This window comes from Lithobates pipiens, unplaced genomic scaffold (assembly GCF_037356315.1).
Source record: "Lithobates pipiens isolate NorthernLeopardFrog02 unplaced genomic scaffold, aLitPip1_a1.2 Scaffold_22, whole genome shotgun sequence".
NCBI lineage: Eukaryota > Metazoa > Chordata > Amphibia > Anura > Ranidae > Lithobates > Lithobates pipiens.
This window is the reverse complement of record NW_027507784.1, coordinates 158,442,292-158,466,748: the sequence shown is the minus strand read 5'-3', so window position 1 is coordinate 158,466,748 and position 24,457 is coordinate 158,442,292. Positions and strand designations below refer to the sequence as shown.

Genomic DNA, 24,457 nt, shown 5'->3' with positions numbered 1-24,457 from the left:
AGCTTACTTGCTAAAGCGCAACTAAATTGAAAAATAAGATAAACTCCTCTGCCTGTTCACGATCTTCTTTAGAGTGTACACCGAGCTATGTAAGCGCCCAACTCCAGTGCCCATGGGCGGGAGTTACATCATTCCCGCCAAACCACTTTAGATAGCCAAAGATCCAGCACTCAGAAAAAGACTGAACGAAGAGGTCGGTGCCAGTGAGGGGAGGCGTGTTTGGCTCCACTTTAAAATGATACACGCTTATAGCCATTATTCTGAGTATTTTCAAAGTGTGTAAATTATATGTACAGTTGCATTTTAAGTCTTCAGGCCTTGCGTTTCACAGGAGACTTCTGTCCCACATAAAAACCCCTCCAAAATATACAGAATCCACAGAAACCTCTGTAATAAACCATTTAATAAGATTACGAGTAAATTGTACACGCATGAATTGTGAGGTCTAGTGTGCCTTAAAAAGGTACAGTAATCACAGAAGCTTTCAAACAAGCGCAGACACAATGTCCTATTCCGAAGTTGTTCTGACGTTGGCAGCAGATTTATGCGTTTTTCTTAAATAAATTGGTAGCAAGGGGAAATACAAATCTTTTTTTGAAAAACAGTTTCAGCAAATGGATGGTTCTTCTACCGCTTGTGCGCCCTCAGTTACAGCTTTTACACACTTGGCCATAGTCTGTGATGCACGGGTAATTGGATCTGTAGAAAGTGTTTTAATAGAAAATAGATGATAGTTAAACCATTCTTTAATGTATTTTTTTTATTTATTTTTTAAAGTGTCCCCTTAAAGCGGAAGTAAAGGCCACTACAATTTTTTAAATGTACTAGTACGCACAGCATATTCGTACATTATGGCAGTCTTACCTGTCATGTGGTGTCCTCCAGTGGTGGGATCAATTCGGCAGGCCCTAAGCGCTTCCATCTTTGGCCCACCTTCCTTCCAGGTCCCGTGTGCGTGGGGGGGGGGGGGATAGGGGGCGTAAATGTTCACTAAGCTGCACATGCGAGGCTCAGTGAACAAGACAGCTGACTCACAGAAGGATGCATTTATGGCAGTAGAGACCAATAGGGTCTCTTCTATCATACATACTCTGCCTGTCAGCCATTTGATTGAAAAAAAAGTTTACTTCCACTTTAAGGTGTTCCACAGTACTGTAAAACTTTTCTCACTAGATCAAAAAGAACTTTAATATCTTATTTCTGACCTGTCATGTAGAAATCCTTAATAGATGTTTGGGGAGGAATCAACGGATCAGAGAGCAACTGTTGGTTAGCAAGCTGAAAGCAAAAACACACATGAGAATTATTATATACAATCTGATCAATGCATGATGAAAGCACTTTAGAAAATGCACCCAAGCACTATACCTTTGCAAGCTCTGCTGACTGTTTGAAATAATTTGCTTCTTCAACATCATCATAGCGGACTAGATTTGGAGAAACTTCGTGTAATCTTGCTCTGACAGAATCTTGGTCATCGTATGGGAGTGTAATACCAGCCAACTGTAAAAGGAACGACCTTTAATGCACCACAACTAAATTAATCAAATCAATCAAACACTGTTCAAGTTAGGGCAGGTATCTAGGAGGCAGTTTCTTGCCTACAATACGTTAAATTTAAATAAATAAAAAAATGCAAAAAATACTCACTAAAGATTGCTGCGTCATCTTAGTAAGAAAATCATAGGGCCATGGAATCCTGCTGAACTAGACAATACTATACAATATTATATAGTGTAAAAAAAAACTCATGCAATACCTCCGATATAGCACGGATGATTTTCCAGTCTTCCCTGGCCACCCCAGGTGGACTCACTGCAGTAAGTGTTCTTTGAGCTCTGCCTTCTGTGTTGACATAGGTAGCGGACTTCTCTGTGTAAGCTGCTCCAGGAAGAATAACATCTGCCATAGGAGCTCCAACATCTCCATGGTGTCCTTAAAAAAAAAAAAAAAAAAAAAAAAAGCAAACTTAGGCTTCACTGGACATTTTTACAACCTCTCCTGAACGATATAACTTCACAGATAGTAACCCACGTTTAAAACATCCGTTTTGCCTTGTCTACATGCCGCGTTTGTCGCATTTGTGTTTAGAAGAAAATAAATTAAAAAAATCATTTTTTCCTCCAAAATAGCCCAAAATGCCTGAAAGCGAAAAGCGGCTAAACACGAGTTACCACGTTTAGAAGTGTTTGGCACTTGAAATGCTTCTAAACTCAGCTACTGAACCCATTTTTTTGCATTCCAAAAAAAGCCTCTAAACTCAACTGCCTAGAAACCACTGTAAACGACCCTGTGTACATGTTCTGATAAGATCACAGAGGAGAGTTCAGGAGCAGTTGAAAAAAAATGCCCAACTGCTCCTAAACGTCCATTTAGCAGCAGCAGTGTACATGAGGTCTTGGATTAAACGTTTTTCTTATCCACTGCTTCCCTCAAGGTTTACCCCCTTTCGCTGCAAAAGCGGTTTTTGGTTTTGTACACATTTTAAAAATAATTGTAGGCCTGGAGATGGACTTAAACCATTATATATTTTCTGAAAGCAGAGAGCTTGGAGAATAAAAAGGTGGTAATTTAAACATTTTTTATAGACAGACACACAATATTAGCACAAAAGTATATCAAGTGCAAACTTTCAGTAAATAAAAAAATATGCTAAAGTGAATTTTAGGGCAAACAAATGCAATATATTAACCAATTTTTTGTAACTTATAAAAGATGGGGAGGTTAACCACTTGCTGACCAGCTGCCATCATTATACGGTGACCGATTGGCACAATCCAGCAAATTGACGTGTGCATGCTTGGCGAGGGACCCGATGCATGTGGCCGGCGGCCGCCATGTCCATAGGCCACCCGAGATCGCGAGCAAGAGAGCCAGAACTGGGATTTGTATATGTAAACACACAAATCCCCATTCTGACAGGGGAGAAGAGACAGATCTGCTGTGCCTAGTGATTAGGAACAGCTATGTCTCCTCCTCCTCCAGGCAGTCCCATCCCCCCCAGTTAGAAACACACATAAGGGAACACATTTAACCCCTTGCTCACCCCCTAGTTAACCCATTCCCCGCCAATGACATTTATACAGTAATCCATATTTTTTTATAGCACTGATCGCTGTATAAATGTCAATGTTCCCAAAAAAAGTGTCAAAAGTGTCCGATCTGTTTACCGCAATGTCTGCTAAAAAGTTTTCGCAGATTGCCGCTATTACTAGTAAAAAAAAAAAATAAACAAATACATTTATAAAAAGGACATAAATCTATCCCTTATTTGTAGACGCGATAACGTTTGCACAAACCAATCAATATACCCTTATTGCGATTGTTTTTTATGTAGAAGAATATATAACGGTCTAAATTGATGAGGACTTTTTTTTTTTTTTTTTTTTTTTTGGTGCAAAAACAAAAAAAAAAATAAAAAAAAAAAACTGGAGGTGATCAAATACCACCAAAAAAAGCTCTATTTTGTGGGGGAAAGAAAAAAAAAAAAAAAAAAAAAGACGACAATTTTGTTTGGGTACAATGTATGTGTGTAAGTTAGAGTAATGCGTAAAAGCTGACCTTGTGTCTGCCTAGTGCTTACTGCCATTCAGTCACATGTCCAAAAAAAAAAAAAAGTAATATAACATCAAATTAAACATTGACCACCAAGTATTATAGGTTTTGTTATTCTTCCCACACATATACCTGTGCAATACAAACTTTATTAGCATTCTTTTATATTGTGGGCAGAGTTATTGCTTTAAAGAGACAGTAACACCATTTTTTTAAGGTTTTCAAAACACTTAAAAAAAAAAAAAAAATTGTAAATAGATACCCAACATATCAAACTTTAAGCACACCCCACCCGTAGGTGTTATATACAGCATCAGGTTGAAGTGGTTATACCATGATCTTGGCTGCAGCTACAGGCATGATCCTGGTATTGTTCTTTTCAGACGGCTATTCTATTTTAGGTAAAAGTGATAAACAGCTGTACAGCCACTTGTTCACTTTTACAGAAGGTGGATGGGGATCCCCCCTGCCTATACCGGGATCTCCTGACCCATCGGAGAGCTTGGTACCGACGGGATCTGTCAGGTCACATTCTCTGGGAAAAGTGTAAGGAACAGAAGTTCCTGTACCTCTTCTGCGACGCCAGAACCTGGAAGCGATGAGGATAGTCACTTCTGGTTTTGGTTTGTTTATTTACAAGCCATTACCGGCTTGTACAGCATCTGTTCAAACTGATTTCAGTTTGATCAGCTGCTTTGGAGGCCAGAGGCGTTATGGGGCCTAACAGACACCAGATTTCTCCATAAAGAGAACCTGTCGCACCCAATACAATGTTGTATAAGCGATAACGTAAAAAAATAAATAAAAGGACCCACTTCAGCCCAGGAAGATTTTACCCCCCTTCCTGACCAGAGCACTTTTTACAATTTGGCACTGCGTCGCTTTAACTGACATTTGCACGGACATTCGACACTGTACCCAAACAAAATTTGCGTGTTTTTTTCCCCACAAATAGAGTTTTCTTTTGATGGTATTTGTGGGTATATGATCACCTCTGAAGTTTTTATTTCTGCACTATAAACAAAAAAAAAAGGAGGAACATTTTGAAAAAAAAACAACTATTTATTCATCAGTTTAGGGCAATATATATTCTTCTACATATTTTTGATAAAAATCGCAATAAGCATATATTGATTGGTTTGCGCAAAAGTTATAGCGTCTGCAAACTATGGGAAAGATTGATGGCAGTTTTTCTTTCTTTTTTACTAGTAATGGCGGTGAGCTGCGATTTTTTTGCAGTACTGCGGCATTGTGATGGACAGATCCGAGACTTTTGACACTTTTTTGGGACCATTGGCATTTATACAGCGATCATTGCTATAAAATATAAAAATGCACCGATTACTGTGTAAATGTCACTAGCAGGGAAAGGGTTGTGTTCTAACTGTATGGGGATAGGATTGACTAGGAGAGGAGACGTATAATTTTTCCTACTTGGTAGGAACAAACGATATGGCTCCTCTCCTCTGATAGCACAGGGATTTGTGTATTTACACACACAAAAAATCCCCATGCTAGCCGTCGTGCATGCGATCGCGCATGTCCGGCGGCAATCATGCCCGCCGAGCACGAGCATCTGTGTCCTCCGGTGGGTGCGCACGTGCCCTCTGGTGGCTGAAAAAGATTAGGACATACCTGTATGAGATTTTACAAGTAATTTTAAAGCAATACATGTTTGGCATCTATTTACTTGACGTAACAACTTTTATATTTTACCCCCCCAAAAAATAGGTATTATATTGTATTCATTAACATGTATTTTTTCCAAATATTGTATGACATAAGAAATTGTAACCCATTATTTTCTTCTCTAGGGCCTCTGCTTAAAATATATATATAATGTTTGGGAGTTTTAAGTAATTTTCTAGCAAAAAAATAAATAAGCAAAAGCATAGAATTAACATGTACGGGAGAAGTGTCAGAACTTGGCCTGGGGGTCAAGTTGTTAAAATTGCGTGTGCCCATGATACAGTGACACATTTCAGTATCCTAAATTTTCTATAGGCAACTTTAAAAGCCTTTATAGGTCATCAGTTTAGCGTTCACCTTGAACTTTGACCCTAGAAATATTGCTCTTATTCCGGCTTGCGCAGCAATATGTAATGTGTAACAATCAACTTTTTAACATTAGGCTGGAAGTTCGAGTGCTTGGGTGTAACTCATTTATTTATTTTTACACTTTTCTTTTTCAATAGGGAACAAACATGTCCTATATGGTATTTTGCTGCAACAGTATTTTTCTAATGTTGTTTAATGGAACATCAGGGATCGTTTAGAGGCAAAGTACCTGGGGTGTTTTGAAGTGATTTTGTGGCTATACAGCCATCCAATCATTTCCATCTGACAGTAAACAGTCAGCTTGTCAGATCCACACACATTCCTGGCTGCTGTAGCAGCTGTGTGTGTCTGTGAAACCCATCGCTGATGTCAACATATGCCATATGCTGGTGGCAGCAAAAGGGCTACAATGGAAACTTGTCTAAACGAAATACTTGGGCTTTAGTGCTGAATACTTCATTATGACATACCTTGGTATATAATAAAGCAATCCTTTGGCAATTCTTGACGTGTGATGCAGCCTGCATCTGCACCAAGAAGAAAGAGAACTTTTGGTGAGTTCTTCCGTATGGCATCCACCCCTGGCTTATAACCCAGATCCAGGGCTGCAACTTGGCTTGCAACTCTATTTGAAAAACAAGGGCAGATACGCACACAATAAAACACAGGTAGAAATGTACACAATAAAAACACATTGAAGAGCATACACATTGAAGAGCATACACATTGAAGAGCATACACTTAGCCATGAATCACGCTAACACCCCTTTCACACCAGGGCGTTTTGCAGGCGTTATAGCGTTAGAAATAGCGCCTGCAATCCGCCCTAAAGAAGCTGCACCATTGTGTGTAGTGTGAAAGCCTGAGGGCTTTCACACTACAGCGGTGCGCTGGCAGGACGTCAGAAAAAAGTCCTGCCAGCAGCTTCTTTGGAGCGGTGTGTTTACCACTCCTCCACCGCTGCTCCCCATTGAAATCAATGGGGCAGCGCTGCAATGCCGCCGGCAAAACGCCGCTATTGCGGCGTATTGCCGGCGGTTTTAACCCTTTCGCGCCCACTAGCGGGGGTAAAAGCGCCCCGCTAGCGGCCGAAATGCGTCGCAAATCCGCTGACGCAAAGGGCAGTGTGGTGTGAAAGGGGTCTTAATGTGGCTTTGAACTCGTGCGACTTCACTTGAAATAGTACAATTTCAAACCTGCAGGTCAGTGTGACTTCTGGTGCTGGCTGAAATCTGTGTGACTTCATGTATATGCAAGTTGCACCTGAAATCAGCAAAAACAGTGCAGGAACTACTTCAAATTGGTGCAGCACCATAAGATGGCATTGCACAGTTTTGAATGGTTCCATTGCATAGGGAGCGGCTTTTCATGCGATTTGGACCTGTAAAATTGCATGGCAAGTATGTGCGATTGTGTGAACGGGGGCTCAGGGCCCATTTACACTTGCTTTGACGTTAACACACATTACAGCGTCTACTGCTTGAACATGCTTTTTTGATGTTTCTGTGATTTTTTTTTTTAAAAGAAGCTTCGCAAATGCCCTGTGTGTGTTGATTTTCTATTTGTTTTAAAAGGGGCCCAGTAGAACCCCGGCTCAATAGTATCCCCACTCAGCATTTTCCCAGCTCATTAGTACCCTCGTTCAGCAGATCCCCAACTTATTAGTACCCTCGCTCAGCTCTGCCGAGGCCCACTCAGTAGTACCCCTAGCTTTGCTGGTCTCCCGCCCAGTAGTAACCCCCCAGCTCTGCTGATCTTCTGGTTTGCTGATCCTCCTCTCTCACCAGTCCCTTTTCCAATCCCACTATATTGCTCCCATGCTGCTCACCACATGTGACATCTGCTAGTTTCTCATGCTCCAGTCCCCCAGCTCGACTAATCCTCAGTTTTATGTTGTTGCTGGGTGGGAAGCAAAGGGAATACTATAGAGCAGGGCTATCAAACTGGCAGCCCTCTAGCTGTTGCAAAATGTCAAGTCCCATGAGGCATTGCAAGGCTGAGAGTTACAAGCATGACTCCCCACAGGCAGAGGCATGATGGGACTTGTAGCTTCACAATAGCTGGAGGGCTGCCAGTTTGAGACCTCTGCTGTAGAGTGTCATTTGAGTGACAGCTCTAAGTCTGCTGCAGCTTTTAACATAACATCCTGCAGTAAATTCTGGCCTTTGTTGGTACATGAGATAACTGCCGTATATACTCGAGTATAAGCCGACACGAAAACAAGCCGAGGCACCTAATTTTGCCACAAAAAAAACTGGGGAAACTTGACTCAAGTATAAGCCTAGGGTGGGAAATGCAGCAGCTACTGGGTAAACAATGCCCATTTTCAGCCTCACTGTGCCCATTTGCAGCTGTACCTTTGATAACCAAAACAGCAGGTGTTGCCCGCTGTGCCATGCAGTCTGTTAGACAGCCATCCACTAACAAAGCCCGCCTCCTCCTCGTCCATGATAGATGGAACACTGATTCAGTTTCCCAGCATTGTATCAGTGTTCCGTCTATCATGGGCGAGGGGGAGGCGGGGCTTTATTACAGTTCCATGACACAGCGGGAGACACCTGCTGTTTTGGTTATCAAAAAGGTACAGCTGCAGATGGGCACAGTGAGGCTGCACACTCACTCAAGCATAAGCCGAGGGGGGCTTTTTTAGCATAAAAATGTGTTGAAAAAGTTGGCTTATACTCGAGTATATATGTTAGGTAAAAAATATGTTAAAATGCACAAATAATCTTATGGGATGATCTTTATTAAATTAAATGGTCTGGTGACTGGGTCTATTTGTATATACAGGTGACTAGATAAAGATATAGGGGGAAAAAAAAAAAAAACAACTTCTAATCTCCTGAACTATTTGTCTTTAATCCATAAATATGGCATTTTTACAGTAGACTTTGTTGTATTATACAGAGAGAATGATAATCACCTGTGAAGAATATTTAGTACTTTCCATGCCTCTGGGGCGCCACTGGTGCTCCTAGCATTCTGTGCAATGCTAGACACTGCGGCATGAATTGCAGCCCCATCTTTTCGCTGCAAGGCACTGCTGCCCACCACAACCATAGGTTTCTTGGCTTGACTGAGATCCTGAAAAAAACAAAATTGTGTTGCAACAACTTTACTTTACAGGTATAAAACCCAACTAATGTAGTAATGTATTCATTAGAAAAATATTTCATGTATTTTTATTTTTTTTTAAAGTAACTTCAGTGCTTAAATTTGACTTGATAGCCATCTCTTCCATCCTATAGCAGCACTGAAGACTGAAAGAGTGAGTAGCAGCTCCAGTAGCGAATCAGGGGTACTGCTTGCACATGTGTTGACAAACTCCTGATAGAAGAACAGGTGAGCAAAGTGATAACTGTATCAGTGTGCTGCTGCTAGTGTACTGTATAATTACATACTGGTGGCAGGGAGTTGACCAAACCTTGTGGTTTAAAGCCAAACTCCAAGCAAACAGCTAAATACACAAAATCAAATACATACAAGGTAGTAGTTGTACCTAGAAAAAAACCTGCATTTGTCCATCTAGTCCTGGTTTTGAGCTCTGAGGCTGAATTCACACCTATGCAGTTTTGGTGCTTTTTGCATTTTGCAGATTTGCACTACATTCCATTTAACATGGTTTCCTATGGAACACGTTCTGTAGTGCAAATCTGCAAAATGCAAAAAGCACAAAAAATGCATAGTTGTGAATCAGCTGACTGGCAGGGCAAGAGATCCGATTTTTTTTTTTTTAAGTAACATTTATTGGTCTTGTCCCTACCCTAGTCGAAGGAAAAGCATCAGAAAAAAAAAAAGAAAAAGAAAAAAAAAAAAAAGGAAGAAGAGTAAAAACCACATGGGACTGGAGTATCTGAACTATGGGCACGGAGGATGCATGCAGCAATAACGAAAGCATATGTAAAATTAAGATTTTGGAATTTTTCCTTTGAGCTCCACTTTAACCCCGTTTTGTATACTTGGAGAGGCTTGCTCCATTACAACAGCTCACTGAAACCCTGATGAAGTGTTTACATATGGTGCTAACATTTTAAAAGGAAGAAATGTGTGTTAATGAAAACAACCTGATGCTTTGTACTGTGAATAAAAATGTATATTCTGCATATACAGTGCACCCTGAAAGTATTCGTAGCGTTTCACTTTTTCCACATTTTGTTATGTTACAGCCTCATTACAAAATGGATTAAATTCATTATTTTACCCCAGAATGACAATGTGAAAGAAGTTTGTTTGAAAAATCTTTGCAATTAAAAAAAAGAAAAAATGTACAAATATTTATATATATAATATATATATATATATATATATAAATATATAAAACACATGTACATAAGTATTCACAGCCTTTGCTATGACACTCAAAATTGAGCTCAAATGCATCCTGTTTCCACTGATCATCCTTGAGACGTTTCTACAACTTGGAGTCCACCTATGGTAAATTCAGTTGATTGGACACGATTTGGAAAGGCACACACCTGTCTATATAAAAGGTCCCACAGTTACCAGTTCCAAGCCATGAAGGCCAAGGAATTGTCTGTAGACCTCTGAGATGGGATCTGGGGAAGGGTACAGAAACATTTCTGCAGCACTGAAAGTTTTAATGAGCACAGGACTCTTTCTAAAGTGGGCCGTCCGGCCAAACGAAGTGATCAGGGGAGAAGGGGTCCTTAGGGAGGTGACCTCGAACCCGAGAACTGTAGAGATAGGAGAACCATCCAAAACAACAACCATCACTGCAGCACTCTACCAATCAGGTCTGTATGGTAGAGTGGCCAGACAGAAGCCACCAGTCAGTAAAAAGGCATATGACAGCCCGCCTGGAATTTGCCAAAAGGCACCTGAAGGACTCTCGGACCATGAGAAATAAAATTCTCTGGTCTGATGAAACAAAGATTGTACTCTTAGGCCTGAAAAGCAAGCGTGTGTTGGGAGGAAACCAGGCATCGCTCATCACCTAGCCCTACAGTGAAGCATGGTGGTGGTAGCATAGTGCTGTGGGGATGTTTTGGAGTGGCAGGAACTGGGAGATCAATCAGGATCGAATGAAAGATTAATTCAGCAATGTACAGAGACATCCTTGATGAAAACCTGCCCCAGAGCGCTCTGGACCTCAGACTGGGGCAAAAGTTCATCTTCCAACAGGACAACAACCCTAAGCACACATCTGATCAGAGCACCTTCTTCCACATGCTTGCTGTGTCCCTCATATGGCTTCTTGGAAACCTGCAAATGGGACTTATTACTTTCTTTCAACAGTGGCTTTCTTCTTGCTATGCTTCCATAAAGGCCAGATTTGTGGAGTGCGTGACTAATAATTGTCCTGTGGACAGATTCCCCCACCAGAGCTATGGATTTCTGCAGCTTCTCTAAAGTTACCATGGGCCTCTTGGCTGCTTCTCTGATTAATACTCTCCTTGCCTAGCCTGTCATTTTAGGTGAAAGGCCATCTCTTGGTAGGTTTGCTGTTGTGCCATACTCTTTCCATTTTAGGATGATGGATTGAACAGTGCTCTGTGAGATGTTCAAAGCTTCGGATATTTATTTTATAACCTAACCCTGCTTTAAACTTCTCCCCAACTTTATCCCTGACCTGCCTGGCGTGTTACTTTGGCCATCATGATGCCGTTTGTTCACTAAGGTTCTCCAACATACCTCTGAGGGCTCCACAGAACAACTGTATAAATATTGAGATTAAATTACACACAGGTGAACTCTATTTTACTAATTAGGTGACTCCTGAAGGCAATTGGTTCCACTTGATTTTAGTTAGGAGTATCAGAGTGTAAAGGGGGCTGAATACAAATGAACTCTACATTTTCAGATATTTGTAAAAAAAATTAAAATAAAATAAAAATTGAAAGCCATTTATCATTTTCCTTCCACTGCACAAGTATGTGCCACTTTGTGTTGGTCTATCACATATAATCAAAATAAAAATACATTTTACGTTTCTGGTTGTAACATGACAAAATGTGGAAAATTTCAAGGGGCATGAATACTTTTTCAAGGCACTGTACACATGCTGTTACATTACAGCAGTAAGGGGAGAGGCTAATTTGCACAGAGGTGTCAATACACTGAAACAGACACATGATTTTTTTTATTGCACAGCGGAAGCATTCAACACTTTTCTGATTCACCAATTCTAAAGACGTTTTATGGACTTCTTATGCCATATTTAGGAGTAGCACTTACACTTATTTAAATAAGTGGATTTGCTTATATTAATATTTCTGTCATCCACTTTGGGCCATTTATCATTTGATGACTTATCACCCGTAACCTGTTTGATTATTTGGGTTGTCATTTTATCGTTCCACATTATTATTTTGCACTTACCAGGAGAGTGGTGTGTGTGACATTTTTTCATTCATGATATTTTTTACCGTTTTATATCTACCACCTATTTCATTACACCGCAGCACCACACACTATTATTCATCTCATCTCAGGGTCACGGATTTTTACCCATTGACGTTTGCTGCAGTAACTTTCTTGCTTCTTTACAAGTGATAGCGCGAGAGCAACACTCTTATAAGAATGGGTGAAACTGCCCAAAAATAGGTGTGCCAAGCTTGTAGCAACATACTCAAAGACTTAAGCTGTATTTTACGCCAAAGGTGCTTCCACAAAGTACTGCTCAAAGGCTGTGAATAGTTATGTACATGTGATTTTCTTTTTTATAAATTTGTAAAGGTTTCAAACAAACTTCTTTCAAGTTGTCATCACGGTGTACTGTTTGTAGAATTTTGAGGAAAATAAAGAATTTAAACCTTAATTTTTTGTTCTTTTTAATTAAGGCATTATAGGATTTCATGTCATCTGTGCCCAATCTTGCCACGACGAGTTAATCCAGCTCTGAGCAGTCCTAGTATGTTTTTTTCAGTGAGATAAAAATGGTCAGACAAAGAAATAGGAGTCTGTTTCTTCCCCCAGAGTGACAGCGATAGGCGATTGTCTCTCTCATACTCATGCATGAGATATGTAACATTCTGTGTACTTCAGATCCCCCTCCCCCTTTCTTCTCCAGCTCTCCCAGGATTGTCTGTTCCACACCTCAGCATGATTGGGCATGCTGAAGTCACGTGGTGACTTCTGGGTTTTGACTGGATGTGTTAGTGATCATAGCAGAAGTTCAGTGTAAGAAATACACAGGAGAAAATGCATGTTGACAAGGGGAGTGTAGAGGTGGGCAGGGGTGTACTGACATCACAACTTCACCCACCGAGCTTCGGACAACAGACCCACCCACAGAATCTGCAGTTTTTTTTTTCATAACAGACAGAAGACACATTTGACAGGAAAGAATACATGCAGGAGGCATGTATATCCATATATTGATAACCACTATGGCAGTAGTTTAGAAAGGATGAGAGTGGGTTTACATCCACTTTAATCCATTTTGGGACAAGGCTGTAACATAACAAAATGTGGAAACCGTGAAGCGCTGTGAATGCTTTCTGGATGCACTGTATACATTTTAGATGGAGGGATGTGTTCACTGCCAGTAACATATCTGGGAGTAATTTTCCAATTATTGCACACAAAAAGTGGTGCTGGTTAGCAATTCAGCACACTATAAATAGGATCCAAACTAGAGGCAAGTTCTCCGATTCCTGGTCCTCTGTTGTTGGACCACTTGGCGATTTATTATTCTGAGACCATCTAGGTATGATTGGTGCTCTGGATGCTTTGGTCATCTATATTTACGGCACAGAAAAGTTTGTTTCTATTTTTTGCTTTGCTCTCCAGCACTGGAGCAGTATGTCCCTGACAGAACTTTTGACAGAAATGATCAGCGGTGTTATACCAAGGTATTTTAGCAGTGTGATATTTTACTCCCTTCTCATGGTACTACCTTATTATATGTTATGGCCTATTGAGAATACATTTTTTATAACACACTCCTTGGTGGGTTGATATTAAATCGGTATAGATACAATGAGATGACGTAGGATGGTCTATTAGATGTCTATATGGGGGCTTTACACTTTGCCAGGACATTTGCTAGCACATCTATTTGAATAGAATTGACCCTATGCCCATAGGTTCCTGTGATGCATCCAGTTTTGGGAGTCAGCCAGGACAATCACACCAAATCCTAAAGCAATACTTTTATTTTATGACTAACTTTTTACAGGGTCTCTTTTAAAGTGGTTGTAAAGTCAGAAGGTTTTTCTATCTTTATGCATGAAGATAAAAAGCCTTCTGTGTGCAGCAGCCACCCCAGCACCTCCTAATACTTACCCTAGCCCCATCTCCCTCCAGCGATGAAACTTGGCCATCTGGGACTCTCCTCCTAATTGGCTGAGACACAGCAACGTCTCCATTGGCTCCCACTGCTGTCAAAGTCAGTTAGCCAATCAGGAGAGAGAGGGATGGGGCTGAACCAGGGCTTCATGTCTGAATGGACACAGAGAGCTATGACTCAGCTTGGGTGCCGCCCATAGCAAACTGCAAGAGAGGGGTTAGGAGAGCCAAAGAGGAACCCGAGAAGAGGAGGATCTGGACTGCCCACTGCAAAACCACTGCACAGAGCAAGGAAGTATAACAGGTTTGTTATTTTTAGAAAAAAAAAAAAGCACGAGATTTTACAATCACTTTAAGGTGTTAGTGTAAAGCACGCGTTCTCATTTTCTGTGTATATTACATCTGAGTGTGTAAAGTTTAACCAAATATGTGTATTTCTATAGCGTGAACAGAGTCTTCCTCCTGAGGAAGAATTTTGAAATACGTTGGGAGGTCCCTCATCCCCACCTACTTAATGTGAAGTTAAAAACAATAAAATAATAAATAATCATGAAAGTGATCCGCGCAGACTTCAAACACATTAATATTTTAGAGAAATTATTCCAATGGTGTAAAAAAGTTAATTAGTTTTCATTGTTTATTCACTTAATTAGTAGCGCAAAGGACCTCACTTTACATTTGAACAATAAAATAAACTTGTAGGATTGGTGGGACAGTAGAGACATATCACAGCGACAGGAGTTTATACTGTATGTACATTGTCAGCTTATATATAATTTATGTAATAGAATTATTAACATTTTCAACAATAAACAAATTTATTTTAATATGGAGTATGTCTAATTGCGATTGCTGATAAAGTCCCAATAACTTTAGTGGTAGTTTGGGTTGTAAGGTAGCGGGATGCTGGCATTACCCTTTTGATGGAATCGCCCCCACACCATTGGTGAGTTTTTTCATGGATCTGTGCCAAGCAACATATGAGACATACAATGGTCCATCAGGACACTGGAACTGAGGGTTTCAAACCTTTACTACTTACATAAAGTTTAAGAATTGCTCAGTATTCCTTAACAAAGAATATAATTAATTACTCACCTTACTGAATGGATGTTTTCCTGATGCAATATCCTTGATTATTTGAGGAGAGTCTCCCAAATGATCATAACTATAAGTCAAGTCGACTGCACTTCCTACCACAGCAACTTGGAGGTCATTCTGGAGCCAGCTAAATTAAAATAAATAAATAAATAATACACCAGACATAACTATAACTTCTTCACAGTATGCCAGCATACAGGAAAAAAACGTAAATGCAAATTAAAGTGGTTGTAAAGGTTTGAGGTTTTTTACATTCATGAACTGTATGCATGAAGGTAAAAAAAAAAAACTTCTCTTTGCAGCACGCCCCCCCCCCCCCCCCACCGATACTTACTTGAGCCCCATCTCAATCCAGCGATGTGCATGCGGGACTCTGCCTCCTCATTGGCTGAGACAGCAGTGTGAGCCATTGGCTTCCTCTGCCATCAATCGGAGCCAAACAAAGAGAGGGGGCGCAGGGCTGAGCCACGGCTTTGTGTGTGAATGCAGCTCAGGAGCTTTAATAATCAACATAGTACAAGTGGTGGCACATAATGTGGAATATACAGAGTGTGGTAAAAAGGATGCCAACAAAACAGCTACGTAACTAATTCATGTGGGACTTCACTGGCAGTTTAATACTTTTGTCCAATTAAATGAAGATTTACTTACATTATTCAAATTATGTGCAGAGGAATTAAATAAAGCATCAGTGTCTCTAAAATCAGAAAATGCATACATACCTCTTCCTAATCCTTGCATTAAACAGTGGGGCTTCATAACGTGGATTAGTACCAATCAGCAGCAAGAGATCAGCTTCCTCTACGCCAGAAATTCGTGAATTTAAAAGATAATTTGATCTTAGATCAGTGCTGCAAAGGTGAATACAAAACATTTTTTACTGGGTTCTTGGAAAGTACACAGCAAACAAAGCTGAAAAAACAGGTCACATTTGTTGTATATAAACCACTTTTGGCAAGGCTAACTTTTTTTTTATTACTGCATTTTATATGCATTTTATGCATTTTATGCATTTTACTGATCCTGTTGTTACAGGGTAAATGTAAACAACTTGCCATCTGCAGGGTTTATTGAATTTTAGCATTGACATAACCCAAGTAGGAAAATTCTTCTCTGGGTGAGGAAAGCGCCATACGTGCTTCCCAGCAAATTCTACAGTAAGTGTCATCCACAAATTTTGCAGAGACAGAAAAAGTTAGGAATACCCATATGTATGGTCTATTCTTTAATTATATGTAAATTAAATGTATTACAATTTTGCACAGGAGCCCCATTTATAAAAAGCAAAAAAAATAAATAAAATAATGATATAGATATATATATATATATATATAGATATATATATATATATATATATATAATAGTGGTAAACAGAAAATAAAAGTACACGCATTATGAAACATGCTTCGAAATTTAAAAGGGATCAATAAAATCTAGTATTAGCGAAAAAAAAATTACAAAACAATAAAATGTACATACTGGACTCCAATTCATATGGCAAAAAACATGGGAGAGTCAATCAAAAGTAAGCTGTGCTCTAAATATTCTAACACGAATTCTGGCGTCAATATACTGTATTTTAATGCACTTTAAACATATTAAAATTAGAATTCTCTTAAAGGTGTAGTAAACTTACAAAAAAAAAAACCCTGCTAGGTAAAGGCATAATTTGCTAGTATGCATTGCATGCTAGCACATTATGAAAAACTTACCTTGAAACAAAGCCCTCCAGCAGCATGCTGTCATGGCTGCAGAGGCTTCCCGTCTTGACCTGGTCTTCCCTCTGGATTCGCAGGCTGCGGCTGCTTGAATGGCTGAGCCACGATGACGTCACTCCCGTGCATGCACACAGGAGTCATGGACGAGACACAGATCTCCGAAGGAATGACACTGGTATGTGACGTCACCGGCTGCTGCTAACTAGAATTTTTCCTAAATGGTGCATGTTTTAAGAGATATTCATTTACCCTACAAGCAAGCTTTATTATTAAGCTTATAAATCTACAATTGTGTTGTGGTGTAACTGAGAAAAATCCATAAATAGTACAATAAAGTCCATCAAAAACAAGAAAGTTCTCTTGTGCAAAAAGTTCATACAAACTCACATATGTGCCATCTCACACCCAAAAGTGGACACGCCACTCACAAGCTACTATGACGCCAAGATGGAGAACTGGCTGCACCTTATCACAATATCCCCATGGGATAGATGGATTAGACTATTTTTCGGTTACACCTTTATTTACACATATGTTTTTTGATATATACACAGACTATTTTCACTTGAATGATTATCATGACTTTAGGTACTTTATATTGATAGCACAACACAATTGTAGATTTATTGGTTTTATATAGTTTATGCGGATATAAACATGAGTGCAGCTATCACTGAGGTATTTTATTTTCATTTAATTTCAATTCATTTTATTTTGATGGGGACACTTTTGCACAATTTATTATATACCTGTAGGAAAAAAAAAGGCGTTTACTACAGTTTTAATTTAATGACACAACAATTATCAGTATCAATGTCAGTTTTATAGGATGCATAACTACTAAAGATCATTCAATATATTTTTCTTGTAAATGAAAAGTATTATGTTATAATGTTACCCAGCTCCATAATTTGGGAAGATTTCCTCTGTGCACAGAGTATCAGAATTTAACCGATTAAGCAAATCTTTAAGTGCAATAAGTGCTTCGGCATCCACCAACCCTCCAGCAACAGCTGCAATATCTTTTCCCTGGACACTTTGCAACTAAGAAAAAAAAAAAAAAAAAAAGTTAGGGTACAATAAAATAATTGCATGGAAAAGACATTCATGTAAAAAGATAAAAGATAAAGACATGCTACTATTATTCCTACGTAAGGCATTGTTATCTGCAAAACTTAAAGCGGAGTTCCACCCAAAAAATTGAACTTCCGCTTTTCGTAACCACCCCCCTCCCCCCGTGTCACATTTGGCACCTTTCAGGGGGGAGCAGATACCTGTATAATCCAGGTATTTGCTCCCACTTCCGGACACAGATAGCCACAGGATCCGCAGATATCTATGCCATATCTGGTGCCTCCTCCGCCATCTTCTGGGACCTGTGTCTCTCCCAGAGACACAGGGACCAGTGGGATCGTGCAGCGCAACTCGCGCATGCATATTAGGGAACCAGGCTGTGAAGCCGCAAGGCTAAACTTCCTGATACCCTTAAATGAAGATGCCGATGCCTCCACCCGAGAGCTGAGGGACAGATCGGCTTCAGGTTCCGACATTGCGGGCGGCCTGGACAGGTGAGTGTCAATATTTTAAAAGTTGCCGTAATTGTAGCTGCTGACTTTAAAAAATAAAAAAAATGATTTTATTTATATATATATATATATATATATATATATATATATATATATATATATATATATATATATATGAGATAGATAGATTTTTTTTTTTTCCGGCAGAGCTGAACTGATAATAGAGGAAGTTAAAGAATTTTAAAGATAAATAATAATATAATAGGAATATAAATATAGAAATTTGAGTAATAATATAGAAAATAACTACGGAATGTAATCACACCAGTACATTACATGATGCATGCGCGGTGGTGCCTTTCATTTTTAATAGGCTGGCTAATGCAACACACAGCAATGTTTCTCAAGGGGTGCACCTTGACAAGAACAGGTAGACCCTAAACCTCAAGACCATAAACTTGGATAATGCACCCAAACATGGAACACCTAGGATGGTGAAAAGGGAATCAGTCTTTCTGAAAGAAGAAATGGCTGACAGACTCTCACAGCCCAAACCACATCCAAACAATAGAGGGAAATTCTCTTTGGTTGAACTGAAGTCAGACAGAAGAATGGAAGAGCAAGGTCCTGGTTGAGGTAAAAGGTAGAAACTGGCTTGGACAAAAACAAAAACGTTCTGGGCCTCAACCCCACCTTGTCCCTGAGCAAAACCAGAAAAAGTTGCTTGAAGGAGAAGGCAGCCACATTAGAAACTAACCTCGCAGAGGTGATAGCTACAAGCAATACCACCATGGGTGAAGGTAGCTAGATAAAAGCCTCTAATTGATTCAAACAATGGTTTCCGCGGTGGAGAACCAGATTTAGATCCCACAGAGTCACAGGGGTATGATCAAGAGGAGCTACTTCGGAAGTAGAAGACCCAGGACTGTTGGAATAGTTAGACTCCTATACTGGGCAATAATGGGACAACATTCCTCTCCCAAAACTCTAGCAACTGGTTGGCTCAATTTCCAAATGTTTACAGAGTATAGTTAGATAGAAGAGGGGATGCTATGCGGTGGTAAACATGGCTCTGTCCCAACTTTTTTGAGATGTGTTGCTGCCATTAATTTCCAAATTATGTTGTACTTTATTTTTATCTTGAAGTGGTACATTTTCTCTATTTAAAACAAACATTCGATATGTTTTCTATTTTCTATGGTGAAAAAATATGGGTTTATGAAATTTGCTAATCAATGCACTTTGTTTTTATGTAGATTTTACAGTGTCACAACTTTGACATTAGGGTTGTAAACGAGAAAGAAGTTTCAGAGAGGGAAAGGCACAGATCAGGATGCACTGATCCTAAAGAGCTACCACAGCATCCACTAAACGATCTCTGTACATGGAGACAAACTTGCCCAGTTTGTTGTTAACTCAGGAAGACAGGTCCGCATCAGGCGGCTCCCACCTGCAACACAGGTCCCGGAACACCTACAAGTGTAGGGACAGCCCCAGGTCCTGGCGTGGCTGTTGCAGAGACAGCAAAATGGCCCAAAGCTTAAGGATGTTAAACAGGAGACAAGATTCCTCCAATAAACATGTCCCCTGCACTACCAGGCTGGCATCCATCGAGAGGATCTTTTCAAAAGATGGGAAGGAAGGAGTCGTAATAAAATAAAAATAAAAAATTAAGGAACACTACCATCCTTTAAAAGTTACACAGAAGATAACAGTGGGGGAGCTCATGCCCATAACGGGGATGATATGGACATAGCCCCAAATGAACCACTGTGGCCAAAAAATGATATTGTCCAAAAATATTTAGACAGAATAAAGGTGAATAAAGCAGCAGAGCTAGATGGTATATGCCCAGGTGTCCTAGAAGAGTTGAGCTTTGTTATTTCAAAGCCATTGTTTCACATTTTTAGGGACCCTAATGACTGGCATAAAGCCAATGTGGTGCCTAAATTTTAAAAAGGGATCAAAGTCTTTACCAAGTCTTTACCAAGTAACTACAGACCGAATAGTTTAACTTCTATAAATTGCTGGAAAAAAAAAAAAAGATTTCAGGCAATAGACACCACAAGATCAGTTCACTTGACATGTATTTTCATGCAGCAAAACGCAAGAATTTTGCTGCTTCAAAATTAAACAGTTAGGCCCCAAGTACTTTAGGGCTGAAGTTCTCAAACAGCAAAAAAGAAAAAAAAAAGAAAATCCTTACCACACCAGCCACCCGCGTGAGTACGTCTTCCCAGGAAGCATGAACTAAATAACCATTTTCATCTCTGACCATAGGTTGTGTCAGTCTCTGACGTTTGAGCCCATCATAGGCAAATCTATTTCAACATTAAGCATAAAATTGTCAATGTTTGGAAAATGGGTCCAATATACTATAACAGATGAGGTTTACATAAACAAGCATTTCATAGAATATCAGCGGTTTTCAAAATGATTAGCAAAACTGGACAAACAAGACATTATGGCAAACAAATATAATATTTTGAAATTCAGCTGAGGAATAAAAGTAGACAGACGAAAGCTGTTGTACCTGGTCTTGTCCGAGATCCATTCCTCATTTACATCTTCATTCATTCTGGGCAAGATTCTCATCACCTCTCCTCCTCTTGTACTAACCACAATATTACTACCAAGAGCATCAAGAACATCAACAGATTCTGTCTTCCTGTATATAAACACAATGTAAAACAGATTATTTCACAGGCACACACATGCATAAAAGCAGTTGGAGTGTCTTTTTTCCCCCCTAAAATAACAATCATGTTATACTTACCTGCTCTGTGCAATGGTTTTACACAGAACGGCCCCTGAACCTCCTCTTCTGGGGTTCCCTGCCAGCGGTCTTGGCTCCTACCCTTCTTTGTGAGCACACAAAGCAAGCCACTAGCTATGGGGGCAGATTTGCAGCCTTGATCCCAAACCAAGCTGTATGTGTCCATTGATAAAGACAGCATAGCTCAGCCCCGCTCTCTGCTTACAGGTGTTAAATGACAGTAGCAGGAGCCAATGGCTCCTGAAAGAGAAAAGAGCCATCAGAGACTAGCACAGTGCTGGATACAGAGGGGATACAATACAAATACAGGTATATTTTTTACCTTAATAAAAGGAATGCAATAAATGTAAACAAATGTCTAGAATTTAGAACCACTTTAAAATCTCCTTGGTTAAAAGTTGACCTAAGAAGTCATGCTTTATGAGCTTTAGATATCATTACAGAAGAGACTGGAATATGGAGTAATGGATACCATAAGTAATCTGTCTCCTTTAATTTCTTCAGTCAACTTCTGCAGCAACAAAGAAAGAAATAAAAAAGGAAAATATGCCTTGTACCGTTTAGTTATAGGCATGTTTGCCCTTATCCCTGTTTACAAAGCTCTAAAAACCACAGAGTTGTTGACAGTCATTCATGTCAATATACAGTTAGGTCCATATACATTTGGACAGAAGCACAATTTTAATGTTTAATAAATAAGAAAAAAAAAAAAAAAAAAACTATCAAAGTTAAAGATAGAAATATATATAATGGATATGGGCTGAAAGTGCACACTCTCAGGTTTAATTTGAGGGTATGTACATCCAAATTGGAGGAAAGGTTTAGGAATTACAGCTCTTAAGAGACCTTTCACACTGAGCCGCCCCGGGTGTCGGCGGTAAAGCGATGCTATTTTTAGTGGCGCTTTACCGTTGTTTTTGCGGCGCTATTCAGCCGATAGCAGGGTGCTTTTAACCCCTGCTAGCGGCCGAAAAAGAGTTAAAACTGTCCGCAAATCGCTGCTACAGTGGTGCTTTGCTGGCGGTGCTGCATATTGATTTTAATGGGCAGGGACGCTTTAGGAGCGGTGAGTTCACCGCTCCCAATGCACTCAAAAAAAGCTGCTGGCAGAACTTTTTGACACCCTGCCAGCACGCAGCTCCAGTGTGAAAGCCCTCGGGCTTTCACACTGGAGTGAATGGAGCCGCTGTTTCAGGGCGCTTTTCAGGTGCTATTTTTAATGTTATAGCGCCAAGGGACCAAAAGTAATTGGACAATTGAATTAAAAGCTGTTTCATGGCCAGGTGTGAGCTACTCCATTTCTTCATCAATTAAGCAGGTAAAAGGTCTGGAGTTGATTCTAAGTGTGGTATTTGCATTTGGAATCTATTGCTTTGAACCTACATCATGCGTTCAAAGGAGCTGTCCATGCAAGTGAAACAGGCCATTGTAATGCAGCATACACACAATCAGACTTCTCGGCAGACTTGGTCCGGCGGACCGGAATCCATCAGACAATTCGATCGCGTGTGGGCACCTAGAAATAAAACATGTTTCCAATCTGACGGTCTCAAGTCTGACGGACTACAAATCGGGAAAACCGTTAGTCTGTGTGCTACTCCGACGGACCAAATACAACGGAAGGGCAGCTATTGGCTATTGAACTTCCTTGTTTAGTCCCATTTACGTCATCACATTAAAAACAAACAGACTTTCAAACAGACTTAGTCCGGTCATGTGTGGCCGAGTCCGTTTAGTTCAGAAAGTCTGTCGGAGCTCCGCTGAAAGTCCATTGGGAAGACCGTCTGACCTAGTCCGTCGAAGAGTCCGGTCATGTGTACGCGGCACAAGGCTTAAAAAAACTAACCAAATCCATCAGCGAGATAGCAGCAACATTAGGAGTGACCAAATCAACAGTTTGGTACATTCTGAGGAAAGAATGCACTGCTGAGCTCAGCGACATAAAAAGGCCTGGACCTCCACAGGAAGACAACAGTGGAGGATGATTGCAGGATCCTCTCTATGATAAAGAAAAACCCATTCACAACTTCTAGACAAGTGAAGGACACTCTCCAGGAGGTGGGAGTATCATTGTCATAGTGTACAATCAAGAGAAGACTTCACAAGAGCAAATACAGAGGGTTCACCACAAGGTGAAAACCATTCATAAGCCTGAAGAATAGAAAAGCCCCATCGGCCACAGACTTCGCCAAAAAATATCTAAAAAAGCCAGACCAGTTCTGGAAAAGCATTTTTGGACGGATGAAACCAAGATTAATCCGTACCAGAATGACAGGAAGAAAATAAGTGTGGAGAAGGCTTTGAACAGCTTATGATCCAAAGCACACAACGTCATCTGTAAAACATGGAGGCAGTGTGATGGCATGAGCATGCATGGCTTCCAGTGGCACTGGGTCATTGGTGTTTATTGATGATGTAACAGAAAACAGAAGCAGCCGGATTAATTCTGCAGTGTTTAGAGATATACTGTCAGTCCAGATTCAGCCAAATGCAGCAAAGTTGATTGGACGTCGCTTCACAGTACAGATATACAATGATCCAAGACACACTGCAAAAGCAACCCAGGAGATTTGGAAGGAAAATAAGTGGAATATTCTGCAATGGCCATGTCAATCACCTGATCTCAACTCAATTGAGCACACATTTCACTTGCTGAAGGCAAAACTGAAGGCAGAAAGACCCACAAAGATCAACTGATGATAGCTGCAGTAAGAGCCTGGCAAAGCATCAGAAAGAAGGAAACCCAGTCTTTGATAATGTCTATGGGTTCCAGACTTCAGGCAGTCATTACCAGTTAAGGATTCTCGACAAAATACTAAAAATGAACATTTTATTTAGGATTATATTAAATTTGTCCAATTTCATTTGAGCCCCTAAAAAATGGGGTGGACGGTGTATAGAAATGGTTGCAGTTCCTAAAATCTGTACTTGATATTTATGTTCAACCCCTTAAATTAAAGCTGAAATAATTTTATTGTGGTGGCATACAGAGCCAAAAGGTATGAAAATTGTGCCTGTGTCCAAATATATATGGACCTAACTGAAAGGTACAGAACGCTACACACTTCATGATCCCAGCCCCTTAACTAGTATGGACAAATTAAACAGAAATGTACATTTTGTGTGCACAGTAAAATTTCGACAGCAGTGATGTGTCTAAAGCACATACCGAGTTTCCCAGGGTCGAGCAGTAAATGCATAAGGTTTGGAGGTTAAAGCACCCACAGGACACAGATCTATTATGTTCCCGGACAGCTCAGACATGAACATTTTCTCTATATATGTGCCAACTTGCATTTCGTTTCCTCTGCCAGTTGTTCCCAAATCATCAACACCAGCAACTTCACTAGCAAACCTAAATATATAAAAAAAAAACAAAAAAAAAAAAACACGTTTGTTTGTGTACTTTTCTTAATGCTAGAAACAACTGAACAGTACTTTACCACAATGTATATCTGATCTTGTTTTCCCCC

General features: G+C 40.0%; 1 protein-coding gene across 1 annotated transcript in view; it reads right to left on the bottom strand.

Annotated features, from left to right (window-relative positions):
• Positions 1-385: 385 nt before the first annotated feature.
• Positions 386-24,457, bottom strand: part of NDUFS1 (NADH:ubiquinone oxidoreductase core subunit S1) — a 60,231-nt gene continuing 36,159 nt past the window's right edge. Inside the window, exons 8-19 of the mRNA XM_077448520.1 lie at positions 24,154-24,339; positions 20,742-20,876; positions 20,415-20,529; positions 17,581-17,726; positions 15,687-15,815; positions 14,962-15,091; positions 8,537-8,697; positions 6,084-6,238; positions 1,760-1,935; positions 1,369-1,503; positions 1,206-1,278; positions 386-699 (exon numbers count right to left, since the gene is read on the bottom strand). Coding sequence (XP_077304646.1) covers positions 608-699; positions 1,206-1,278; positions 1,369-1,503; positions 1,760-1,935; positions 6,084-6,238; positions 8,537-8,697; positions 14,962-15,091; positions 15,687-15,815; positions 17,581-17,726; positions 20,415-20,529; positions 20,742-20,876; positions 24,154-24,339 — 1,633 coding nt within the window. The 3' untranslated portion in view covers positions 386-607. The remainder of the gene's footprint in view (positions 700-1,205; positions 1,279-1,368; positions 1,504-1,759; positions 1,936-6,083; positions 6,239-8,536; positions 8,698-14,961; positions 15,092-15,686; positions 15,816-17,580; positions 17,727-20,414; positions 20,530-20,741; positions 20,877-24,153; positions 24,340-24,457) is intronic.